This window comes from Trichomycterus rosablanca, chromosome 1 (assembly GCF_030014385.1).
Source record: "Trichomycterus rosablanca isolate fTriRos1 chromosome 1, fTriRos1.hap1, whole genome shotgun sequence".
Taxonomy (NCBI): Eukaryota; Metazoa; Chordata; class Actinopteri; order Siluriformes; family Trichomycteridae; genus Trichomycterus; species Trichomycterus rosablanca.
In genome coordinates this window covers 73,507,332-73,532,328 of record NC_085988.1, presented here as the reverse complement: position 1 = coordinate 73,532,328, position 24,997 = coordinate 73,507,332, and the positions used below count along the sequence as shown (strand labels likewise).

The 24,997-nt window shown below is 41.2% G+C and overlaps 1 protein-coding gene across 1 annotated transcript in view; it reads right to left on the bottom strand.

Moving 5' to 3' along the window:
- Nucleotides 1–24,997, bottom strand: part of dock4b (dedicator of cytokinesis 4b) — a 222,192-nt gene that overhangs the window by 75,352 nt on the left and 121,843 nt on the right. Inside the window, exons 14-24 of the mRNA XM_062996182.1 lie at nt 20,124–20,248; nt 18,168–18,330; nt 15,916–16,022; nt 13,230–13,383; nt 12,613–12,710; nt 12,431–12,514; nt 9,977–10,077; nt 7,355–7,436; nt 7,049–7,219; nt 1,752–1,944; nt 1,502–1,629 (exon numbers count right to left, since the gene is read on the bottom strand). Coding sequence (XP_062852252.1) covers nt 1,502–1,629; nt 1,752–1,944; nt 7,049–7,219; nt 7,355–7,436; nt 9,977–10,077; nt 12,431–12,514; nt 12,613–12,710; nt 13,230–13,383; nt 15,916–16,022; nt 18,168–18,330; nt 20,124–20,248 — 1,406 coding nt within the window. The remainder of the gene's footprint in view (nt 1–1,501; nt 1,630–1,751; nt 1,945–7,048; nt 7,220–7,354; nt 7,437–9,976; nt 10,078–12,430; nt 12,515–12,612; nt 12,711–13,229; nt 13,384–15,915; nt 16,023–18,167; nt 18,331–20,123; nt 20,249–24,997) is intronic.

Sequence of the window (24,997 nt, the reverse complement as noted above, 5' to 3'; positions counted from 1 at the left end):
AACCCTGGACAGGTCACCTGACTGTATGACTGTAGGAGCTCCCAGAGGAAACCCACGCAGACACAGGGAGAACATGCAAACTCCACACAGAAAGGACCGAGAACGCTCCACCTGGGGATCGAACCCAGTACGTTTTTGCTGTGAGGTGACAGTCCTACCCACTAGCCACTGTGCCACCCAGTGTCATCCAGATTAGCTCTATTTTATGCAAATTAGTAAATTCTTTTTTTTTTTTTTTTCATTTTATTCTAAAATGTTACTGAAATTCTTCACCAGTCATACAGTCTTTTCTTAAAACCTAGTTTAAATTGAACCATGTGTAAGCATCCCTACATGAAATTGTAACAATAGTACAGATTTATGTAATAATGAAACCAGACAGGAACAGAGGATGTTATGGAATCCATTGCTACTTCCTCCATTTCTGTCTGATTCAGCATTACAAACTTCTCATTCTGAGTTTAAGATACAGCATATTGTGAGAAAAAAATTGGAAGCCAGTTCTCTTAACTCTTAGATCTATCATTTTTTAAAATTAAGAAATAAACTGGTAAAATCCGGGTTGGTCCCAAACTGTACTGGCTTCATATATACACCACAGTCCACACACAAAAGCTTTGCAACATACAGCCACCCATGCGCCCAGGCAAAAAATATATAACCAAGAAATACTTTTTTTTTTTTTCTGCATTTTTCCCCTAATTTTCCTACCAATCTAGTCATATCCAATTACCCGATTGCATTACTCTTCCTCTCTACTGATGCTGAGCTCCACTTCTGATTGAGGAGAGCGAGACCGACACGCTCCCCACGACACGTGTGCAGTAGCCGACTGCATCTTTTCACCTGCTTGAGGTGAGTTCATATGCGGATCAGCTTTGTGTACGGAGAGCCACACCCTGATCAACACACTATTCCTCAACTCTGTGCAGGCGCCATCAATCAGCCAGCAGAGGTCGTAATTGCATCAGTTATGAGGTCCCTATCTGGCTCCCAACAAGCCAATTGTTGTTTATGTAGGTGCCCAGCCTGCCGATGGCAGAGCTGAGTTTCGAACTGACGAGTTCGAAATGTCAGCTCTGGTGTTCTAGTGTGTTTTACCGCTGCACCACCTGAGCTGCCTTAGATAACGATTTTTAGCAGGCACAAGAAGACAGAATTGGCCACTAGTCTGCTGGGTAAAAAAAGATCAGACTAAAAAAAGGGGTGGGGTCTTCAAAACTGTGTAAGAACCCTGGTTAGTAGCCTGAGGTGCCTGTACAGAAATAGAGGAACGCAGAGATCAGTGCGTGACACTCGGTTCGTTAGACTGGCCTCACAAATGAATCCATACAAGTACGGGTGAATAAGAGGGGGTCAGTGAACTGTGCACGTAATGGAGGGAGCGTGTGTTAGGTGAATATACCCTCCTTAGCTCCAAATGGGGTCCCCAGCAGCAACAGACTAATTGGCTACACTAAATTGGGAGAAAATGCATAAATATGACCTAGGCAAGACTTACCATGTCATTTTTCTTAATAAATGAAAGCATGTTGGTAAGGATTTGGGCACCCATCACCAGATCTTTCTGCTCCTGCATGTGAGTGTGTAACAGCCGCAAGACCACCGGCAGCAGAATACACCTCGACTCTGAAACACACACACAGAGGTACAAACAGACAAAACCATTCAGTATAATAAATGCTAACAGTATAACAAAGTGCTTGTCATAAAAATCATTTCGTGGCATGTGTATATCAGTGTTTCTGTACCAGGGTTGGTGTAAAGCTGGCTTTCCACAGTCTTAGAGATGCAGTGCAGTTTGACGGCCTCTAGGGGGCAGTCTGGTAGAGAGGCGGTGGGCAGACTGCCCAGGGTCTCTCGAACAAACGAGGCCACCTCTCTGACAGTGAAGAGCTTTAGCAGCTCCCCATAGACTGCAGGAAATGCCTGCAAAAACACAACCTGCACACACACACACACACAATATATATATTAAAATCTGCACTAATCTAAACCTAAGCACTTCATTTTAAAGCTAACACAGTATTCCGCATAAAAAACCTTAACACCAAGTAGTCAAACATGGTGGTGGTAGTATGATGGTAATAAAGGGAACAAGATAATGAAGAAATATTGACTCTATATTAATTGTCAGGGTTTTGAAACAGGCCATTTATCAAGCTCAGTTGTCCAAATACTTTTGGCCATTCAGTGTATAGGTATATGCTAGGGCTGTCACATGATGACTAGAAGATGACCAACTCAAACAGCAGCAATAGATGAGTGATCGTCTCTGACTTTACGTCTACAAGGTGGACCAACTAGGTTGGAGAGTCTAATAGAGTGGACAGCAGCGCTGCTGTGTCTGATCCACTCATAGGGTGGCCAGTCGTCCGGTTTTAGGTCGGACAGTCCAGTTTTTCAGCTGCCAGTCCTCCTCCCATGCAACGCTAGAACGGACACTTAAACATCCTCCTTTTGGAGTGAACTGGTTACATTTATGATCAATATTATCTGTCATTGGCTCAGGTACATGTCAAAACAAATGCTTTGTATTTCATTGGTTTCACAGCCTCATTTGACTGCTTATAGTGCTACCTATCGTGGCTCGCCCACCACTGGCCAATCGCAGGAAGTCCGCCCTCTAAATGCTAGTCTGTGATTGGGTGGTTGAATTTCGCCCGCTCGCTCTGTTCTGCATACACCTTTACCCGAGTCAATTAGTACCACAAATTCCTGGCCAATAGTAAACTTTTTGGAGGCAGCAAGGAACAGACTTAAATATCAAAAGTAGACAAAACATGGTGAGTAAAACAGTAATTTGTTATAGAATTGTTGCTTAAATTGGTCAAAAACTCTGTTATATGGGTTATGGTTTCATTCTGTGTGTTGCAGTATTATGTCCCCCTGTTCCTGGTATGACGTCCTCCTTTTGGGGGTGTAATGTCCTCCTTTTTGTGACTATGAATGTGGCCACCCTATCCACTCATACCAGCACAACACACACTAACCCACCACCACCATGTCAGTGTCACTGCAGTGCTGAGAATGATCCACCACCTAAATAACACTTGCTCTGTGGTGGTCCTGTGTGGGTCCTGACCATTGAAGAACAGCATGAAAGCAGGCTAACAAAGCATGTAGAGTAACAGATGGACTACAGTCAGTAATTGTAGAACTTCAAAGTGCTTCTATATGGTAAGTGGAGCTGATAAAATAGACAGTGAGTGTAGAAACAATGAGGTGGTTTTAATTTTATGGCTGATCAGTGTATACTGTATAGAAAACAATTAAGTTCAATAATAACACCAGACAGACTGTTTACAGGTGCCATTTCTTGACAGGTTTGCCAGTGTAGTCCAATTTCATGCACTGCAGCCCATGCGTATATCTGGCCAGACAGGACAAAGATTTCAAATATTTTAAAACTGTTTGGCTTTCCTGCAATTTTATATCTGATTTTCACTATAACAAGCACACTGCTAATATCCTTCAGAAAGATCTCAATTTAGGTACATTTTCTTTATTCCAAATTGGTAATAGGACAGCAGGGATGAGGTAAAAGCAAAACAAGAGCAAAAAAGCAAACAGGTCAAACTGAGTGGACTGAAAAAGACACCAGGGTGAGAGGAGACCAAGATTAACCCAGATCAGGACAGCTCTGACCTGAATTCTCTCACTGCTTCGATTTTGATTTCTATTAAGATTAATACTCCAGATGGCATGCAGGTCAGGCATGGTAAAGGACCCTCTGTTAAACACCATGAAATTCCTGACATGGTCAAAAGTTTGTGGACATTCCTCTAATTTACTGAGTCCAAGTGTTTGAGCCACACACAATGCTAACAGCTGTATAAAATATACCATAAAATCGATTATATGCTTCCAACTTTGTGGCAACAGTTGAGGGAAGCCTGCTCTGTCCCAGCATGACTGTCCATGGATTAACGATTTTGACATTTAGGAAAATCAGTAGTCTGGACCAAGACCTGACCTCAACCCCAATAAACACTGTTAGGGTAAATTGGAACTTCTAATGCAACCATGGCCTTCTGGTCCGACACCACTGCATAATTTCACTACATGCTAATTTGACCGAATTGGCTTAAAGTCCTGCAGACACATTATCAATGATATTGTGGAAATTCTATTATACAGCACTTCCTTAGAAATACATGCTAATTAAAGGACATTTGTTTTCATGTGTGAGCGCTAAGCTCACCACTATAAACGTTTGAGGTTTGATAAGCGTAATTAGCTGCACTGCTGACTTAAGCTGCAAGACTTTTTGTCTTTTGAAATACAGAATTAATCATGAATATTACTGCAGCCAAACACACGGCGCTTTCAACTCACCAGGGGGCTAGAAAAGCTTTAGCTCCCACTAAATACCTTCACCTTCCTAAAGGATTTTCTTTTATTTTTAATAATTACTGTAAACTTATATCCAAGCTATAATTATTCACATAAATAAGAACAAACCCAAATTACTGCATTTTAAAAATTCTGTTAAATAATTTAATTTATTTTACAAATATTTATTGGTTACACAATATGTACTGATGAAATCACCAGTAAGGGTTCTAAAAATGAACATACACTTTTTAACTGGGCACTACTGCAAATCAAGTAAGCTCTTTTAAGAAAAATGGCCACATTAATTCCTATGTACAAAAGGTCAGATTTTCATGAATATTCTCTGTTGAGACGCCTTTGAGTAGGTGGATTCCATCTACTCATCAGAAGCTTGTTTAATACAATATATGTTAATACATTTGAAGCCAGCCGTCACCTATACTTAATATAATCACACCAAATACGATACTCTGTATCGGTATCGGTCCGATGTTGGCCCAAATCACTGGATCGGATATCGGAAGGAAAAAAACATGTAATCTGATCCGATACTGTTGCTTAAAGCAAATAACACACAAAGATACATCTCAGCAGAGTGCCGTTTATTGCTATAACAAGGTGCGTCTTGATGACATCATTAACATGCGCCACTGATCTACAACTCATCCGCAACAGCCATTCAGAAATTAAAACATACTGATCTACTTAAACTTTTAGCATTTTAAAAAATCATCTACCACTGCCACAACTAAAACACTGTTTAAACACAATAAAAATTGCTAAAAATTTGCTTTATCTCACCTGAGATAAAGAAAACCTTGTGAGATGAAACCAAAAATACTGCTAATTGTTCTGTATGTAAAAGTTAAAATAAAAACAGCAGTTTTGTGATGTGAAGTGTGATGTTGTAGGTTCTGTATTTATTCCTTTAGAATATTTGTTTCACAGTCTGAGCATTGTTATTTAGATAGCTAGTTTAACCATGGTGCATTGAGACATGTATTATTACTGCTTAGTTGTTTCAGAGGAGAAATGACAGTATCGGATTGGTATCGGTATCGGCAGATACTCAATTTGCAGTATCAGTATTGGTATCGGACATGAAAAAGTGGTATCGAGCCAGCCCTACCAAATACCAAGGAGTTCTAAATTTCATGTATATATTTTTTTTAAAGATTTAGCTTTTCACTTATATTGTTTCTCTGATAATATTATTTCTAAGAATAAATGCTGTATCACATTCTGTATCTTAAATTGATTATTGATTATTATTATTGTTATCTAGGTATGTAAAACTGAAAGCTTTTTGTTGTCATATATACATATACACATGCACAGTACAACGGAATGCTTATTTTCCACATATCACAGTGCATGCAGCAGCCACTGTACAGCACCTCTGAAGCCGAGAGGGTTAAGAGCCTCGGTCAAGGGCCCAACAGTGGCTTCATGGCAACAAACAAAACCAGTTGGTAGCCAACAGCTCTATCCACTAGGCTACCACTGTTTTAGTGGTTGGCTCAGACTATACATGCAGTATTGAAGATCATTGGAGCCAAGAGCAGATCAAGTAGGATCTACATACCTCTATTGAAACTAATAATGCAAATAAAGTAAATTCTTCAATATAGCAAATAATAATAAAGCAAATAAAGAAAATGCTTAATAAAAATCAAATTGAATTTCATTAATGGTTCTCAAAAGAATTTGTTCAAAATGGTTTAATTCATTTCTGTACAGTTTGCTAAATTTAAAAGTTAGCTTATAGCTTATTTGAATAATCCCTTTATGTAAATACTTAAGATTCTAGGTGTCACACCTGTTCTACATAGCTCAGCACTGCCAAAGCTACAGTAGTATAATATTTTTAGTGCCGTCACTAGTAATTAGGAATGGGACGGGCAGGTCAAGTACCAGGAATATTAAATGATGCATAAACTGCCTTTTAAAAAAAAGGCTGTGTCCGAAATCGCATACTTAAACAGTACATACTAAATTCGAGGCAGTGCGCACTGCTCAGCAGGTAAAGCAGTATGCTCTTTCAGTATGCAAGTGTGCAGTATGCACGCAACCTCGTACGTACTACGTCCGCCATCTTACCAACGGCAAATGATGCATGACTTCTCATCGCCACAGTTATAACAATTTTAAAATCGGACAAAACTAATTTTGTCGTTCTCCACAAAGCTACTCGTAACGTTAATCAGGGTTGTACTTAATCATAACATTTTTAAAGTTTGCCTTACTCCGCTTTCCGCCATCTTTCTTCTTCGATACAAACGCCTTTGCAGCGCCAGTTGAATTATGGGATAGATTATCGGACCATATGCGTGCATCGTTTGCACACTCAAAAATGTCTGCCCAGGCAGTAGGTCATCCGGGAACTTTTTGCATACTGTTTAATGCATATTATGTATTATTCGGACATACTAACTGCTCTCGCATACTGCTTTCGTGTACTGTACAGTATGGAAGTATGCGATTTCGGATGCAGCTGAAATCTATTAAGGTCCAGTAGCAAAAACTGAAAGATAAATTCAGGAATGGCGGGTAACTCTGTACTCTGTACAACAGCAGAGTAATGAGAAACTTTAAATATTTTAGACATGAAAGCAAACATGACACGGTCATAAGACCCCATCCTGGCCACATAAAATAAATCAAAGGTATTTGTGTTTACATTTATCTGAGATAGACTGGTCTTTCTAACCTGTGTGTGAGCGATGGGTCCTGTGCCCCTACTCTTCTGGGACAGGAAGAAGTGAATAGACATGAAGAGCTCGTGTATACAGCATCGGAACTCCTCCTCGTTCTGGTTGCCAGTAGCTAGAGCAAAAAGCCGTCGTGACTGGATAATGTACTTAAAGATGTACTCGGTCGCCTAGAAACACATCATTATCTAACATTATTATCTGGAAATAACCATAACATACACAGTAATACAGTAATACACAGCTCTTTAATTGCATATGCATAAGTCAAGTAATACATTATGGAAATCCATGAGGGTCTGTACCTTGAGAACACGCTGGATGTGCTCTTGATGTTCAGCTTCGATGATGCGATCCACATACCATTTCAGCACCTTTATCAGGTCCCTGCCAGCACAAAGCGTAGTGCTTAACAACATCAGTCATTAATTCATTCAGCTCATAACATATTGTGATAAAGAAAAGTACTTTCTGATTCTCACTGTTATTGCAGACTTAGAATAATCAATGGCTTCACACCATTGAACAAAATATACCACATCATAGGAATAACACTTAAGTAAAGGCACCACAATTGTTTACACGCAATTAATTCATTTAATTGAGGGACACATATATTTTTTTTATAAATGTGTTTTATCTTACAGTTTCAATCCATAATGGAAAAAACACTGAATAGGTTAGGAGTTGACAAGTGGTTGGAAAAAATGGAACTGAAAATCTTGAATGGGTTGGGCCTTGGGAAGAGTTGTGTGAGACGGATGAATAAATGACTGAAGGGGTCATCAAATGAAATAGAGAGATGGACAAACCATTGGACTGACCATTGGAATAAGAATAGATAAAGAGGAATATAATTGTTACTGGTTCAAATTGACTGACATCTATCCATCCACTTATCCACACAGTTGGATAAGATGGATGGACAGATGGATGAATGAACAGATGGATGAATGGATGAAAGGATGGATGGGTTGGTTTAGGTTGGTGTATGGATGGATGGGTTGGTTTAGGTTGGTGAATGGATGGATGGGTTGGTTTAGGTTGGTGTATGGATGGATGGGTTGGTTTAGGTTGGTGAATGGATGGATGGGTTTGTTTAGGTTGGTGTATGGATTGATGGGTTGGTTTAGGTTGGTGAATGGATGGATGGGTTGGTTTAGGTTGATGTATGGGTGGATGGGTTGGTTTAGGTTGGTGAATGGATGGGTGGGTGGATGGATTTAGGTTGGTGAATGGATGGATGGGTTGGTTTAGGTTGGTGAATGGATGGGTGGGTGGATGGATGGATGGATTTAGGTTGGTGGATGGATGGGTTGGTTTAGGTTGGTAAATGGATGGGTGGGTGGATGGATGGATGGATTTAGGTTGGTGAATGGATGGATGGGTTGGTTTAGGTTGGTGAATGGATGGGTGGGTGGATGGATGGATTTAGGTTGGTGAATGGATGGATGGGTTGGTTTAGGTTGGTGAATGGATGGGTGGATGGATGGGTTGGTTTAGATTGGTGAATGGATGGGTGGGTGGGTGATTGGATGGATGGATGGATGGATTGACGGGTGGGTGGGTTTGGATGGATGGATGGATGGATGGATGGATGGAAGGATGGGTGGGTGGGTTTGGATGGATGGATGGATGGATGGGTGGCTGGTCGATTGGGTGGCATAGTGTTCCTGTAGGACATTTTAAGTGACTGCTTGAAAAACTGGGGAAAATGGATAAAAATTGGCGGATAGCTTTTGCATGAGAAGAATGGGTGATCCTCTAAGTGCTAACAAGCATCTGACACCTCACTTGTGGAATCTTCACCCATTCTTCTCATGCAAAAGAATGCTCCACCAAGTGCAACATCAAGAGAACGAGATGTTTTTCGTTTAAACTTAAAAATGCTTGTATTTATCAATAAATAATCTACAGTTTCAGTAAAGCACCCACTTTAACAGCTCTGCACTACAGGGCCACCACTATAAACATTTTAAAACTATAGAAAAAAGTGTTTTCTTACATAGCTCCTGGCTAGTCAACTGTGTAATGATTCCACATAACTAATCGAATTCTCGACAGCAATCATGCAAAATATTTTTCATTCTGAAACTGCATTCTTACTGTAATGTAAATTACCATGTTTACAGAAACTGACTTAAATGTCAAAAGGAAACAGAACAGAGGAAAACAGACTATTACTGTTCTGTCTGATAAAGCAGCCTGCGTGCGTGCGTGTGTGTGTGTTATATAATTTGTTGTATAATGTAGTGTAGGAGTAAGAATAAGTCCTAGTGAGACCCTAATAAACTTACACCAAACTACTGAATATTGTTAGTGATGTAATGTATATAAAGCATTGTGTAGCTAACGCAAGTGAAGCCAGGGAAAAGAGGAAGAGAGGGTTTGTTTTCTGTGAAGAGAAGGAGGAACAAGGAGTGTCTGTGTTCACTTTCTGGATGAAGGGATGTGAGCTGCATGCATACAGTGAGCTTGAATAAGTGCTGGACAAAAATGATTCCATTACTAACCAGAATTAGTTAAATAACATCAATAACATTATTTTTTTTGCATTTTACCCCCAATTTTCCTCCCAATCTAGTTGTATCCAATTACCCGATTGCATTACCCTTCTCTCTATTGATGCAGACCCCCACTCCTGACCGAGAAGAGCCGAAGAGAGACTGCCTCCTGCAGTGGAGACGAGTTAATATGTGGATCAGCCTTGCGCACACTTAATCCATTATCCCCCATCTCTGTGTAGGCGCCATCAATCAGCCAGCAGAGGTCGTAATTGCATCAGTTATGATGAATCCCCTCTGGCACCCTCCCTGCGAACTAGCCAATCATTGTCCGTGTAGGTGGAGTATAGATGAGCATGCTTGGTTGTTGTCTGGCTGGTTAGCTTTGTAGAAAGGTAATTCTCACCATACATCTGTACATACCTGTATGAAAGAGCTCCTGCGAAGTGACCCTCGATATACGTGTCCATGACTGGTTTAAAGTGTTGGAATTTACTGTCCTGGAGCAGGTTTATAATATGCACCTGTACACAGAAACAGGAAACAAAATGGTTTGCAATTTAGTAACAACACATTTATTTCTCAATTACTGTGAGCTTTTGACAAACAGTCGAAAAAATAAGCAACATATTTTAAGCTGACTACTGATTCAAAATACCAAGCTGACATTTAAATTGGACAGTTACAAGTGTTAAGACTCAATTTATCCAACAGGGCAAGCACCACCACTGCCAGGTTGCTGCTGTTAGGCCCTTGGGCAAGGCCCTTAACCCTCAATTGCTCAGACTGTACACCGACCAGACATATCATTATGACCACTGACAGGTGAAGTGAATAACACTGATTATCTCTTCATTACAGCACCTGTTAGTGGGTGGGATGTATTAGCCAGCAAGTGAACATTTTATCCTCAAAGTTGCTGCATTAGAAGCAGGATAAATGGGCGAGCGTAAGGATTTAAGCAAGTTTGACAAGGACCAAATTGTGATGGCTAGGCGACTGGGTCAGAGCGTCTCCAAAACTGCAGCTCTTGTGGGGTGTTCTTGGTCTGCAGTGGTCAGTATCTAACAAAAGTGGTCCAAGGAAGGAACAGCGGTAAACCGACGACAGAGTCGTGGGCGACCAAGGCTCATTGATGCACGAGGGGAGCAAAGGCTGGCCCGCGTTGTCCGATCCAACAGACGAGCTACTGTAGCTCAGATTGCTGAAGAAGTTAATGCTGGTTCTGATAGAAAGGTGTCAGAATACACAGTGTATCACAGTTCGTTGCATATGGGGCAGCAAAAAGGGGACCAACACAATATGGGGAAGGTGGTCATAATGTTATGCCTAATTGGTGTATACTGTAACTGTGTTGTAAGTCGCTTTGGGTAAAGGTGTCTGCTAAATGCCAAAAAATGAAAATGTAAATGCTTCAGGGGCAGGGGTAGCTCAGTGGTTAAAGTACAGGACTAGTAATCGAAAGGTCACTGATTCAAGCCCCACATCTGCCAGGTTGCCACTGTTGGGGCCTTGAGAAAGGCCCTTAAACCTCAATTGCCTGCAGTGTATATCGTCTTTGTTGTAAGTCGCTTTGGATAAATGCTGAAAATGTACATTTAAATGCAAACTTAGAGCAGGATTAGGGATTAAACTAAACTTGTTACCTCATCAGCTGTTTTTTTCCCTTAAATTTTGTCAGCATTTCTTTAGCAGAATTCCTCATTAATAATAAACATAACAAGGTGCTTGGACAGCAGTAAACTATGCCGCTGGGATCCTGAGTCCATATCCCCAACAATGCCAGTCTGGCATCTATATACCAACACGATTGGCTATGTATGGGAAAGAAAAAGGGGGTGACCGAGGCCCCTATGAACTGTATTTATAGAGCTTGCACTTCTTATATCCTCTGGAACGCTCTTCAAGTGTGCAGGGCTCTTCAAGAAAAACATCTTCCGCTGTTAAAGGTCATCAGCAGGACTTTGTAATCAATGTGGAATTCAGCAGGCTGTCAGTATAAACTGAACAAGAGCAGGAAAATATGTTCATTTTCCTGTTAGGAAAACAAGCTGCTGTGTTCTAAACACACTTTTTTGGACATAAACTGCAGGATAGCCAGTTTTCAGTATCTAGAGAATATATGAGCATGTACCAGCATCATGCAGGGATAACACACGTCTTATTTTTGGTATTTGTTTTTAATTATTCTGTATTATGTGTTGTTACAGAAGATATAAGACCCTTTTATGAAATGTAAAACTATGTGCTTCATTTAGTTTTACTAGGCTGAATATAAAACCACACGTTTGTTATATAGTTAATTAATGACATACTTGTGTAAGCTGGTTCAGTAACACTGACAGTCTTGACCAAAGGCTTTTAAGCTGGTTTACTTACCCAAGTAATTGAATAATGGTGCCAATAATTGATGTATTTATTTATTAGGATTTTAATGTCATGTTTTACACACTTTGGTTACATTCATGACAGAACAGGTAGTTACTGGTTACACAAGATTCATCAGTTCACGTCTTTATGTCAAACACAGTCATGGACAATTTAGCATCTCCTATTCACCTCACTTGCATGTCTGAAAGACTGTGGGAGGAAACCGGAGCTCCCAGAGGAAACCCACACAGACACGGGGAGAACATGCGAACTCCACACAGAAAGGACCCGGACGGCTCCACCTGGGAATCAAACCCAGGAGCTTCTTGCTGTGAGGCCAAAGTACTACCCACCGAGCCACTGTGTCGGCCTGGTTGCCAATAAATGCCAAATTTTACGCATTCAACAGGCTGGCAAGTTTATAGTTAAAGCTATACAAATACATGAACTCATACATATCACTTTCCCAGGATCCTAACCACAAGGTGATAAATGTGTACAACTTACAAGACAATCAAAGACTTTGAGGCCATATCTCTGAGAGCTTTCATCTAAGATGCCGAAGAGTGCATCCAGTGTATCCTGTAAAAACTATTAAAAAAAAGTCCACTTTAGTGAGTAAGAGGTATGTAGAGGACACAGTCTTAAAATATTTATGTTTATTTTAATATGAAAATGATGATATTTACCTTGACTATTTCAGAGCCGTCGATGTCTTTTAGTTTGGACAAGCTGTCACCAATACTTTCTGGATGAGCTCTCCATTTCAACAAGTCCAGCATATCACCTGCATCGAGGAAAAAGCAACATTATAGGTTATTTACCAGGTGATCACCAGTGCTAGGTCTGTATCAGTGCTGTTTGGTTCTAATCATTGGTATGTAACAGAACAGGTTCAATTTGCAAAAGTGGGTAATGTACTGTTTATATGAACTGGTTGAACTGGGTACTTTTACATTATACAGTACAAGAATGGGCAATGATAACCAGCTATGGGAAATCAGCTATTTACTTGAGAAATTACATACGGGGTAGGGGAGTAAAATCCTGAATTGGATACCTCAACCTTCCAACTGATATGCCAAGGCACAAGCCAGTAAACTACCACCTTCACACTTCATGTTGCCAACATGACCCAATCAACTTTTACATATTGTAATTAACAACAATGGCGTTGTTAATACATGTTGATAATCAGAGTGGGTAACATCTATTATCATTATCATTTAGAATGCATGGTTCTAGTGACCAGCTATACAGTAAAAATACATCCATAATGCAAGATCACAGAGGATAAGCATGGTACCGTTCTGGGTGAGTTTGGTGGAGCAGAGGAAAGAGGTTATCCAGAATGACTCCTTGCTGCCCTTCACGGCTTGGTTGTTGCCTGGCTGGTTAGGTTTGTAGAAAGGTAGTTTGAGGTAGCGAGAGCAATCATCAAGATTAGTATTCTCCTCGCACTGAAAAACAAGCAACAAAAACTTGATTCAAATTGTTTAACATAGATTATGATGTCTCACAGATGCTAACACCTGGCTAACTTACTGATAAAAATGTCTGTTTTTCAATAATTCCTTTTGGCTGCTTACGTTAGCCTATTGGTCCGCATATTTGATTTGGCACTTTTTACACTTCCTGATGTAACCCTCCTATTTATCCAGGTTAAGGGTCCACGCTCCAATGGCTAGGTTCACGTAATGTCTGTATGTGTGAGCCTAGCGTGGGATTCAAACCCCCAGAACTCCAAAAACTCTTTAAAAACTTTTAAAAACTCCACCAGTGCTGCTGTGTCTTATCCACTCATACCAGCACAACACACACTAACACACCGCCACCAGAAACAAGGGGGTGGTTTTAATGTTATGGCTGATCGGTGTACATCAGAATTCATTCTTAAATTACACTATGGTTGATAACATTACCAGAGTTATATTAGATGATGAATTGGTGCAGATGGTGATGATAGTGGAGGGCACATCTGTATGATGTCATAATGCACTGTGCTGATATTATCTATGGTTGCATGTATTTGAAGTATATCCTTGAACAAATCTAGGGTTGTGAATCACTGGAAAATCAAAAAGCTATTAAAACTTCTTTAAAGAAAGTTTTATCCTTCTCTTTAAATGATAAAACACATTATAATGAACTCCAAAACATTTTTCTGCTCATAAACATTTACAAAGTTTTAATGAGTTATTTTTTTGCTTCAGAGGAACTGTATAAAGTTTACAGGAAGCCCACACAGACTGCATATTTAGATACTTTCATTTAGTCTGTAGCACGGAGGCAATATTTCATATTATATCAGAGCATCAGTGTAAAAATGTTTGTTAGTATTTTACCAGCCTGGGGCTGTAAATGCATAGGGTTATAAAGCTCCTTTTTACACAAAGCAGATGTTTTGTTCAATACATTAATCATATGTCCAGTTTAGGGCTGCTGCGATTGGTCGACCTAGTCGATGACGTTGATGCATTTTTAGTCAATATTTTAAGATGATGCATCCTTATTAAAACTATGTTTATAATTGATCCTTTATAATTTCTACAATGTTTCCAGCCATGTAACCATTCATTAGATTTCCCTCAGCACTATTTACTGCGTTCATGACCTAAGTCGTACTTGGTCCAGTCACTGATTGGCGGCATTAAGCGCAGTCTTAAAAAATGCCGTCTGCAGCAGTCAGAGGCCGATTGTAAAGAGCTTTCAAAGAAAAGCTAAAAGTTTTCCAAGACCCAAATCACAAAAAGTTTGGGAATACTTAAAACTGGCACAAAAAAGGTGGTTTGTACACTGTGCAAAGCTTTGATGCTACCACAGCAGCAATAGCGCAATGTTGCAGGTCTATATTGTTTCATTAAGCTTCTTAATCGCGGAGATCTTGGAATACTGTATTTCTGAGCGAGTTCAGTTAGGGCGCATGAGACGCGGCAAAACTTTGACTTCTATATTGTTTCATTAAGCTTCTTAATCGCGGATATCTTGGAATACCGTATTCCTTAGCGAGTTCAGTTAGACCGCCGCACACTTTGCTGCGTTGTGCTTGCAATTTTTGTGGTTTCCACGGTGCTCAAAGCACAAAACGCTTCACATGTGAAACACTTATCACTTTGTTTACATCGCTTAGAATGTGAAGTAAGTTTTGAGTGAATGTGTAGGGTAGATTCTGGGCTCATTCTGTCGTTACTGTACGTTGGACTGTACGTGAGACATGCCTACATCTAACTATTTTATTTCTGCTATAAGTTTAAGCACTTTGCTTTGTGTATGGAATGCCATAAACACATGCTGCACCTTGTTTAATATGGAGCACTTGAGAATTTGATAATATGGAAATAAACCCTGTTTACATTTAGTTGTTGTTGAAATTAATTGTTTAGATTAATCGACTAATCAATAAAATAGTCTATACATTAATCAATAGAAAAGTAGTCATTAGTGGCAGCCCTAGTCCAGTTTAATCCTGTAATACTGTAAAGCTCTAATTCAGGTTACATAGAAACAGCCCTATGTGTAACCCTTTAATCTATGAAACCAGGTGTGTATTATTATTATTATTTAACCCTCTCGGCTCCAAGGACACATAGCGTTTGAAGACCCCACCCACACAGTCCGGTCATCTCGCCGCCCTAGCAGAAACGTGTTTGCTGCAGGGACTGCCAATTATGTCTGCTAGATGGCGCCCAGCCGACTAGTGGCAACGTTGAGTTTCGAACCGAGGAGTTCAGAATCTCGGCGCTGGTGTGCTAGCGGAACATCCCGCTGCGCTACCTGGGTGCCTAAAATCTTTTCTTTCTATTTGTATCAGTAAAAGTATTCATGAGAATTAACAAATTGCAGATTGTTTTTTTTATTGTGTAAAATTCTTAAATAGAAATTAATAATAAAATTATTAATTATTATTATTAATTATTATTAATTGAAACCTGCTGTACACAATATGGTACATACTAAACACACAATAAGAAGTGAGATTAAAAAAAAATTACCTTATGGACGATGAGCTCATGGGTGCCGTCTTGCAGGGTCCGTCCATCTTCTCGCATTAAAGGAACAAAGGAAAATCCAAAAAGCTTCTTCTCTCCCTTGTCTTTTGCTAGAATTATATTAAATCAAAGCTTTGACATAACAAATCACATGTCAAATGTTTTTGCTATTTAACACATGTAAACATCACTTTGTTAGGCAAAGCTTCACTCAAAGTAGGGACTTTATAGATAACAGCCTCCACATCTTATGAAAGCCTTTCTAACATTTATAGCAGGAATTCATTCCAAGTCAATGTTACACACAGTGTAGACACTTTTAACAGATTTCTTTTTTTATTCTTTAAACACTAGCCTTCATTGTTACTGGTGTTAAAGATGATTAGACCATTATAGAACTATCATCTATTTTACCAAAGAATAAACAACAGTACTTAAATAGAAATTATATTCTATTTATGCATTTTCTCTTTTCACCCAATTTAGCGTGTTCAATTCGTCTTCAGGGGCGGCACGGTGGCTCGGTGGGTAGCACTGTCGCCTCACAGCAAGAAGGTCATGGGTTCGGTCCCCAGGCAGGGTGGCCCGGGTCCTTTCTGTGCGGAGTTTGCATGTTCTCCCCGTGTCTGCGTGGGTTTCCTCCGGGAGCTCCGGTTTCCCCCCACAGTCCAAAAACATGCAGTCAGGTTAATTGGAGATACTGAATTGCCCTATAGGTGAATGGGTGTGTATATGTGTGTCTGTGTGTATGTGTGTCTGCCCTGCGATGGACTGGCACCCTGTCCAGGGTGTTACTGTGTGCCTTGCACCCATTGAAGAGCTGGGATAGGCTCCAGCATCCCCCGCGACCCTAATTGGATAAGCAATTAAGAAAGTGAGCGAGTGAATTCGTCTTCCGCTGCTGGAAACTCCGATCATGTCCGAGGAGGGTTGTTTGCCTCCTGTTTCTACCAACATGCGCAGCCCTAACCCTTCTTATTCGCCTCCACCTCCTGTACAGACGCCTCAGGCTACCAACCAGAGTCCTTGCACAGCTCCGAAGACCCCACCCACTTTTTCAGTAGAGTCTTTTGTTCACCCGGCAGACATAATTTTTGTCTGCTGCAGGCATTGTCAGTTATGCCCGCTAGGGGGGCGTCCAGCCGACCGGTAGCAGTGCAGAGTTTCAAACTTTAGAGTTCGGAATCCCAGCACTGGTGTGCTAGCGGATTATCCCGCCGCGCCACCTGGGCGTCCCGCTCCCTTTTTTATTTTTTTATTAAATTCATTTGCAATGTTGTAAATGTGGACTATTAAAAGGTTAAATTAGTGCAGAAAAAATGCAACACATTTGGTGGAAAGCTTATTAAAGTCAATACTTTATATGCTGTGTCTATAAGTCGGACTATAAACTCAAATTTAGAAAATATTGAGACAAATAAGTGTGTCAATAAGTCAGTTTTTTCTGACTTATTCAATTATTAAGTTACAAAAAAAATTGGTATTTCAAGACTAACATGACATGCATGTCCCTTTGAAGTATATGCAAGTATATTTACTCAGGCTTTTGATTAGTCTTTCCAAACCGGGGATGTGTGGCTCCAATCTTGGGGGTCTGGGGTCTGGGCAGTCTGGTGCTCTCATGTTTGTCAGATTGGCTTCTGGCTGTGCCTGGTCTCTGACCCCTAGGACCGGAACTGCCCACCTTGATTATAGACAAAGGCGCAGAGCTTGGAGGTTCTAGGTCATATACATTTGTGGTGATCAGGGATGTTGGGTTGGTGTCGTTCTGCCTCTCTTTTCCGATCACTCAGGTTTGTTGACGTTGGGGGAGGTGGGTGCTGATGTCCTATGAAAGCCCTCATGACTGTGTTACCTGCTAGTTCGCCTTTTTAGTTATGTTGTAATACTTCTTTGTTTTTTACCCTGTGGTGGTTCTGACCGAAACCTGTTCACCCACTTGAGGTTGAAGACTGCAAGTCAACAACAATGCTGCTCTTTCTAGATATAAAGGAAACCTGGCATGTTAGCAACGAAAATGTCCAGAACTCACTACGGACTTTATCACAGACTGGACTGAATAATAAATCTGCAACTGCTTGTTTATTCTTTTCACTAGTTTTAACCTTTAGTTTAAATTAATTTTGTGTATGTATGATTTGTGTAAGTCTACTTCATTCTCCAGGCCACCCAAGGAAGATGGGTCCCTCTGGTTCGTCTCAATACAAATCCACACTATACAAATAAATTAGACTTGACATATCAAGTGTTCTTACTGGAGCAGTGGCGGAACTCGAAGCGCACGTGGGAGCCGCGGAACATATCCACTGGGATGGGCAGCTTGATCTGTTCAGCCCATCGTGGACTGTTGTTGTGATAGAGTACAAAGGAAAGGTACTCATCTGCACCCGGCTCCCCTGAACCTGCTGCTACATAGCCCTGCAGGTACACACACACACACACACACACACACACACACACACACACACACACGTTACACATTAAACAAACAGGACAGTGTGTAACACTGCCCACTACCACCACTCATGTTCCACAGGAAACAGGAAAACCACAAGATAACAACTGCTCCATCGTTTGTGGGTCTAAATTTCAAAAATGAAACAAAAGTGCATCATGCTTGTGATTAGCTGCACAAATGCACCATTTGCAGATTTTTTTTTTTTTGCATGCACTTGTTGGCTAATAATACCCATCGCCTACTGACTGAACAGTGGTTTTAACAGGATGATGAGTAGAAGCTTAGTCATTAGTTTAAGAACCATTCACTTTATTTCTAGCATTATTACGCATTGACTGTTTAAACACTCATGCTGTTTTATCCTGAATAAAAAGCCCTACTCTGAAAGTGTTCTCATAAAACATGAGAGTCAGTGATAAACTAAAAATTAAATCATTTTAATTAATCTAGGCTAAAAGTGTTTTCTTTTTTTTTCTTAGTCTCCTTTCGTGTTTGCAATGCACCCACAGTGGCAGAGAGACATTCCTCCTCTGGCACGTTTGAAGACACTTACCACATCTTTTCACCAACCAGTTGGGTATTCCTACAAAGAGCCCTAATGTAAGAAGGAATATGCTATGTATTCATCCACCATCCAAGCCAGTATTACAGACAGAAAGGAGGAATCACTGTGTCAGCAGCAGGGAGGCGGTTTCCTCCCTCAGACATGTCCGACTGTGTCTGTTGAGTGCCCGACCAGGCCACTGGCATTGCTCAGACTCAAACCAGGTTTTCCGTGTTGCTGGGTGTTGCCAAAAAGTCTTGATCTAGTCATGGTTCTCGGTGCTCAATTAACCGCAGTAATCAGTATGACATGATTACCATGCAGCATGACGTCACGTCTTATTCCTCAGCATCACCTTTCATAAGAGCTTCACAGGCTTCCCATTTAATGATTAGCTGTTTGGCTAACATCAAAGACTGGTTGGCCAAGGGTTTTCATTAGATGAATATTAGATGATAAAACTGAAGCCATACTAATTGCATCCCCTTCGACTCTTCACTGGCTCCTGGTTCATTTTCACATCCACTATAAAATCCTCTGGTTTTCAAATCTCTCCATGGCCTCCATCCGGCTGGGCTGGGCGGCCACATGAACAGCGATTGGCTGTTGTTCAGGGTGGGTGAGGCGGACCAGGGCTTCTCATAACTGGTGCAATTACGACCTCTGCTGGCTGATTGATGGCGCCTGTACAGAGTTGGGGAATAATGCTGATCAGGGTGTGGCTCTCCATGCACAAGGCTGATCCGCATATGAACTCGTCTCGTGCAGGTGAAAAGAAGCAGTCGGTACTGCACGTGTGTCAGAGAGGGCGTGTGTCAGTTGCAAAGCTCCTCAGTCAGCAGTGGAGAGGGTGTATCGGCAGAGGTGAAGCGTAACACAATCAGGGTAATTGGATCAAACCAGATTAGGGGAAAAAATTGGGGGGAAAATGAAATCTCTCCATGGCCTGGCTCTCACTTATATCACTGATCTGCTGGCTAAGCACTAACCTTCGCACTCACTCTGGTCTTCTGATTCCCATCTAACTTTCTGTCCCTTTCTCTTAATTACGCACTGTCTGTGATGGGTCCTATAGTGTTGCAGGGTTAAAACTCTGGCACTTTTTTTATTCTGAGAAATCAGGTGCTTTGCAACATCCCAGCAAAAAATGCTAAAAATACATTTAAATATTTTTTAACATTAGTGGCTTATTTTGAATGAATTCATTACCCTGAGAATTTGGCCATCAGCATCCAGCGCATATACAGTGACCTCCACGTTTCTGGCTACGGTCTTCCCACCCTTCTCAAACTCGCCTTTCTCCAGAGTGATGTACAGATCGTTCCTCATCTCACCTAGGAGAAACCAGATAAATTAAATAGGTTTAACATGCAGGTATGTTTTAAGACATTTTACTTCATCCAAAAACATTTCATTTTACACATTTTGTAGACATTTTAGGCAATGTACTAAAATGTCAGGTAGTGCGACCATCTCAACCATTCACGAAGACGCATTTTTCTTTAATACAGAAAAAATAAACACATTTTAGGTTTAAAACCTTGCAAAAATAGAGCAGATTATAATGTGTTTAACAAGAAGCAAGGGCTGCATTAAACACATTGAATACAGCGATGACACTGAGCAATTAGCACTGTCTTTTAATTTGAGGTTCACTTAGGGACACAATAGTATAAGCATTAACAGCAAATTTTAACCTTTTTAACATCACTAGATGTATTATGCAAACATTGGGCTAAATTCTAAATACTATGGAGATTATATGGCCCTAATGACTGTTTTTATTCCACACATTATTCTGCAACCCATGTGTTAATAAAATAATTAAACATTAATTACTGGTAAACAGACTTTATTATAAGCACTTTACCCATATACTGTCTGGATTGAACCATGTGCAAATGTGTATATGTGTGAGTTTGTTTGAATAATGGGGTCATCAGAAATTCCACCAAAAGAGGTGGTTTCTAATCTTGGGGTCGATACCTGACATGGTGTCGCCTGAGATGCAAATGGGGTAATGAAATATTTTAACAAAACTGTTCATTTGGAGTTTAAATAAATCCAACTTAATCCATCTAAAGATTTAAAGATTTGAGTAATTATAATAATAAAATAAATAAAAATAATAACAATAATAACTAGAGAGTGCATTTCCGGAGAAAATGCGAGTGTGATTGCCGTGTCGCGGTCGGCAAGCGTGCGCAGGTTGGGGGTGCGCATGTGTTTAGAAGTGGTGCGGTGCGTGGGGTGTGAATACTTTCTCTCAGACAGGCCACTGTATCTGTGCACAAGCTGTGGTGTGAGCACAAGTTCACTCTGGGTGTGTTTGAAAAGCCAAACCTGTAAAAAAATGCATTTCTGCACGTTTGTACTGCTTACACATCAGTACTCACTCATTTACATGTGATTATCACTGCAGGGGCCATGGTATTGCGCAATCTATGATCGGCTGTGTCTCATTTACAGCTTTCAGGCATAGTGCACTCAGACTTCGGTCCCTCTTTTAGCATTTAGCAATTCCCATTGATTTCAATGCATCCGTTAGCCTTGAAGCTAACGGATAGAAATATCTTTTTTTCTGTTGCAACGCGAACGATATGACGCTCACTGCAAAGTCTAACTGAAGTATAATTTCATTCTGTGCAGCATTTTTACTTTAAAAATCACTAATACTTTAGTTACAGACCAAAATAAGTTCGTTTTCAAATCGGCAGCCATGTTGCTTTTTCGGAACAGTCCGAGGTGGTTGCCTACGTCATCACGTTGACGTGTTATGGAAGGCCAAAGATGTCAAAATTTTTCTCTAAAAATTCGGGCAAAAACGGGCATAAATGCCACACGGATGGGCGTATCCAGATGATTTTTTGGATTTGGGCGCTAATTAATGACCCGGTCCATCAAGAGTTGGAACGGCATTTATAGCTCGAAATTTTTTTCAAAATGAATGGGAGTCAATGGGGCAAAACGGGCACCTTAAAACGGGCACTGTGCCCACAGTGTTGGTTCGATCCAAAAGCTGTATACAAGCAGTCCATTCCCGTATGGGCCGGACGATTTGGCACTGGAACGGGGTCGATATCTCGAAAATTGCGGACGAAGAAAGGGAGACAAAAAACGGGCGGAATGGCAACTAGAGAGTGCATTTCCGGAGAAAATGCGAGTGTGATTGCCGTGTGCCGGTCGGCGGGCGTGCGCAGGTCGGGGGCGCGCATGCGTTTAGAAGTGGTGCGGTGCGTGGGGTGTGAATACTTTCTCCCAGACAGGCCACTGTATCTGTGCACAAGCTGTGGTGTGAGCACAAGTTCACTCTGGGTGTGTTTGAAAAGCCAAACCTGTAAAAAAATGCATTTCTGCACGTTTGTACTGCTTACAAATCAGTACTCATTCATTTACATGTGATTATCACTGCAGGGGCCATGGTATTGCGCAATCTATGATCGGCTGTGTCTCATTTACAGCTTTCAGGCATAGTGCACTCAGACTTCGGTCCCTCTTTTAGCATTTAGCAATTCCCATTGATTTCAATGCATCCGTTAGCCTTGAAGCTAACGGATATAAATATCTTTGTTTCTGTTGCAGCGCGAACGATATGACGCTCACTGCAAAGTCTAACTGCACTATAATTTCATTCTGTGCAGCGTTTTCATCTTAAAAATCACTAATACTTTAGTTACAGACCAAAATAAGTCAGATTTTTTGGCGGCCGCCATTTTCTATTCTCAGAACGGCCTGAAGATGCCGTCTACGTCATCACGTTGACGTTCTGTGGAAAGCCAAAGGTGTCAAGATTTTTGTCCAAAAATTCGGGCAAAAACGGGCATAAATGCCACACGGATGGGCGTATCCGGATGATTTTTTGGATTTGGGCGCTAATTAATGACCCGGTCGATCAAGGGTTGGAACGGCGTTGATAGCTCGAAATTCATTTCAAAATGAATGGGAGTCAATGGGGAAAAACGGGCACCTTAAAACGGGCACTGTGCCCACAGTGTTGGTTCGATCAAAAAGTTGTATACAAGCGCTCTATTCCCGTATGGGCCGGACGATTTGGCGCTGGAACGGGGTCGATATCTCGAAAACTGCGGGAGAAGAAGCACGGACAAAAAACGGGCAGAATAATAATAATATATTGAAAACGAAAATAACAATAACAATAGTGTGCTTGCATTCTGCAATCACACTAACTAGAGAGTGCATTTCCGGAGAAAATGCGAGTGTGATTGCCGTGTGCCGGTCGGCAAGCGTGCGCAGGTCGGGGGTGCGCATGCGTTTAGAAGTGGTGCGGTGCGTGGGGTGTGAATACTTTCTCTCAGACAGGCCACTGTATCTGTGCACAAGCTGTGGTGTGAGCACAAGTTCACTCTGGGTGTGTTTGAAAAGCCAAACCTGTAAAAAAATGCATTTCTGCACGTTTCTACTGCTTACAAATCAGTACTCATTCATTTACATGTGATTATCACTGTAGGGGCCATGGTATTGCGCAATCTATGATCGGCTGTGTCTCATTTACATCTTTCAGGCATAGTGCACTCAGACTTCGGTCCCTCTTTTAGCATTTAGCAATTCCCATTGATTTCAATGCATCCGTTAGCCTTGAAGCTAACGGATATAAATATCTTTGTTTCTGTTGCAGCGCGAACGATATGACGCTCACTGCCAAGTCTAACTGCACTATAATTTCATTCTGTGCAGCGTTTTCATCTTAAAAATCACTAATACTTTAGTTACAGACCAAAATAAGTCAGATTTTTTGGCGGCCGCCATTTTCTATTCTCAGAACGGCCTGAAGATGCCGCCTACGTCATCACGTTGACGTTCTGTGGAAAGCCAAAGGTGTCAAGATTTTTGTCCAAAAATTCGGGCAAAAACGGGCATAAATGCCACACGGATGGGCGTATCCGGATGATTTTTTGGATTTGGGCGCTAATTAATGACCCGGTCGATCAAGGGTTGGAACGGCGTTGATAGCTCGAAATTCATTTCAAAATGAATGGGAGTCAATGGGGAAAAACGGGCACCTTAAAACGGGCACTGTGCCCACAGTGTTGGTTCGATCCAAAAGCTGTATACAAGCGCTCTATTCCCGTATGGGCCGGACGATTTGGCGCTGGAACGGGGTCGATATCTCGAAAACTGCGGGAGAAGAAGCACGGACAAAAAACCGGCAGAATAAGAATAATATATTGAAAACGAAAATAACAATAACAACTAGAGAGTGCATTTCCGGAGAAAATGCGAGTGTGATTGCCGTGTGCCGGTCGGCGGGCGTGCGCAGGTCGGGGGCGCGCATGCGTTTAGAAGTGGTGCGGTGCGTGGGGTGTGAATACTTTCTCCCAGACAGGCCACTGTATCTGTGCACAAGCTGTGGTGTGAGCACAAGTTCACTCTGGGTGTGTTTGAAAAGCCAAACCTGTAAAAAAATGCATTTCTGCACGTTTGTACTGCTTACAAATCAGTACTCATTCATTTACATGTGATTATCACTGCAGGGGCCATGGTATTGCGCAATCTATGATCGGCTGTGTCTCATTTACAGATTTCAGGCATAGTGCACTCAGACTTCGGTCCCTCTTTTAGCATTTAGCAATTCCCATTGATTTCAATGCATCCGTTAGCCTTGAAGCTAACGGATATAAATATCTTTGTTTCTGTTGCAGCGCGAACGATATGACGCTCACTGCAAAGTCTAACTGCACTATAATTTCATTCTGTGCAGCGTTTTCATCTTAAAAATCACTAATACTTTAGTTACAGACCAAAATAAGTCAGATTTTTTGGCGGCCGCCATTTTCTATTCTCAGAACGGCCTGAAGATGCCGTCTACGTCATCACGTTGACGTTCTGTGGAAAGCCAAAGGTGTCAAGATTTTTGTCCAAAAATTCGGGCAAAAACGGGCATAAATGCCACACGGATGGGCGTATCCGGATGATTTTTTGGATTTGGGCGCTAATTAATGACCCGGTCGATCAAGGGTTGGAACGGCGTTGATAGCTCGAAATTCATTTCAAAATGAATGGGAGTCAATGGGGAAAAACGGGCACCTTAAAACGGGCACTGTGCCCACAGTGTTGGTTCGATC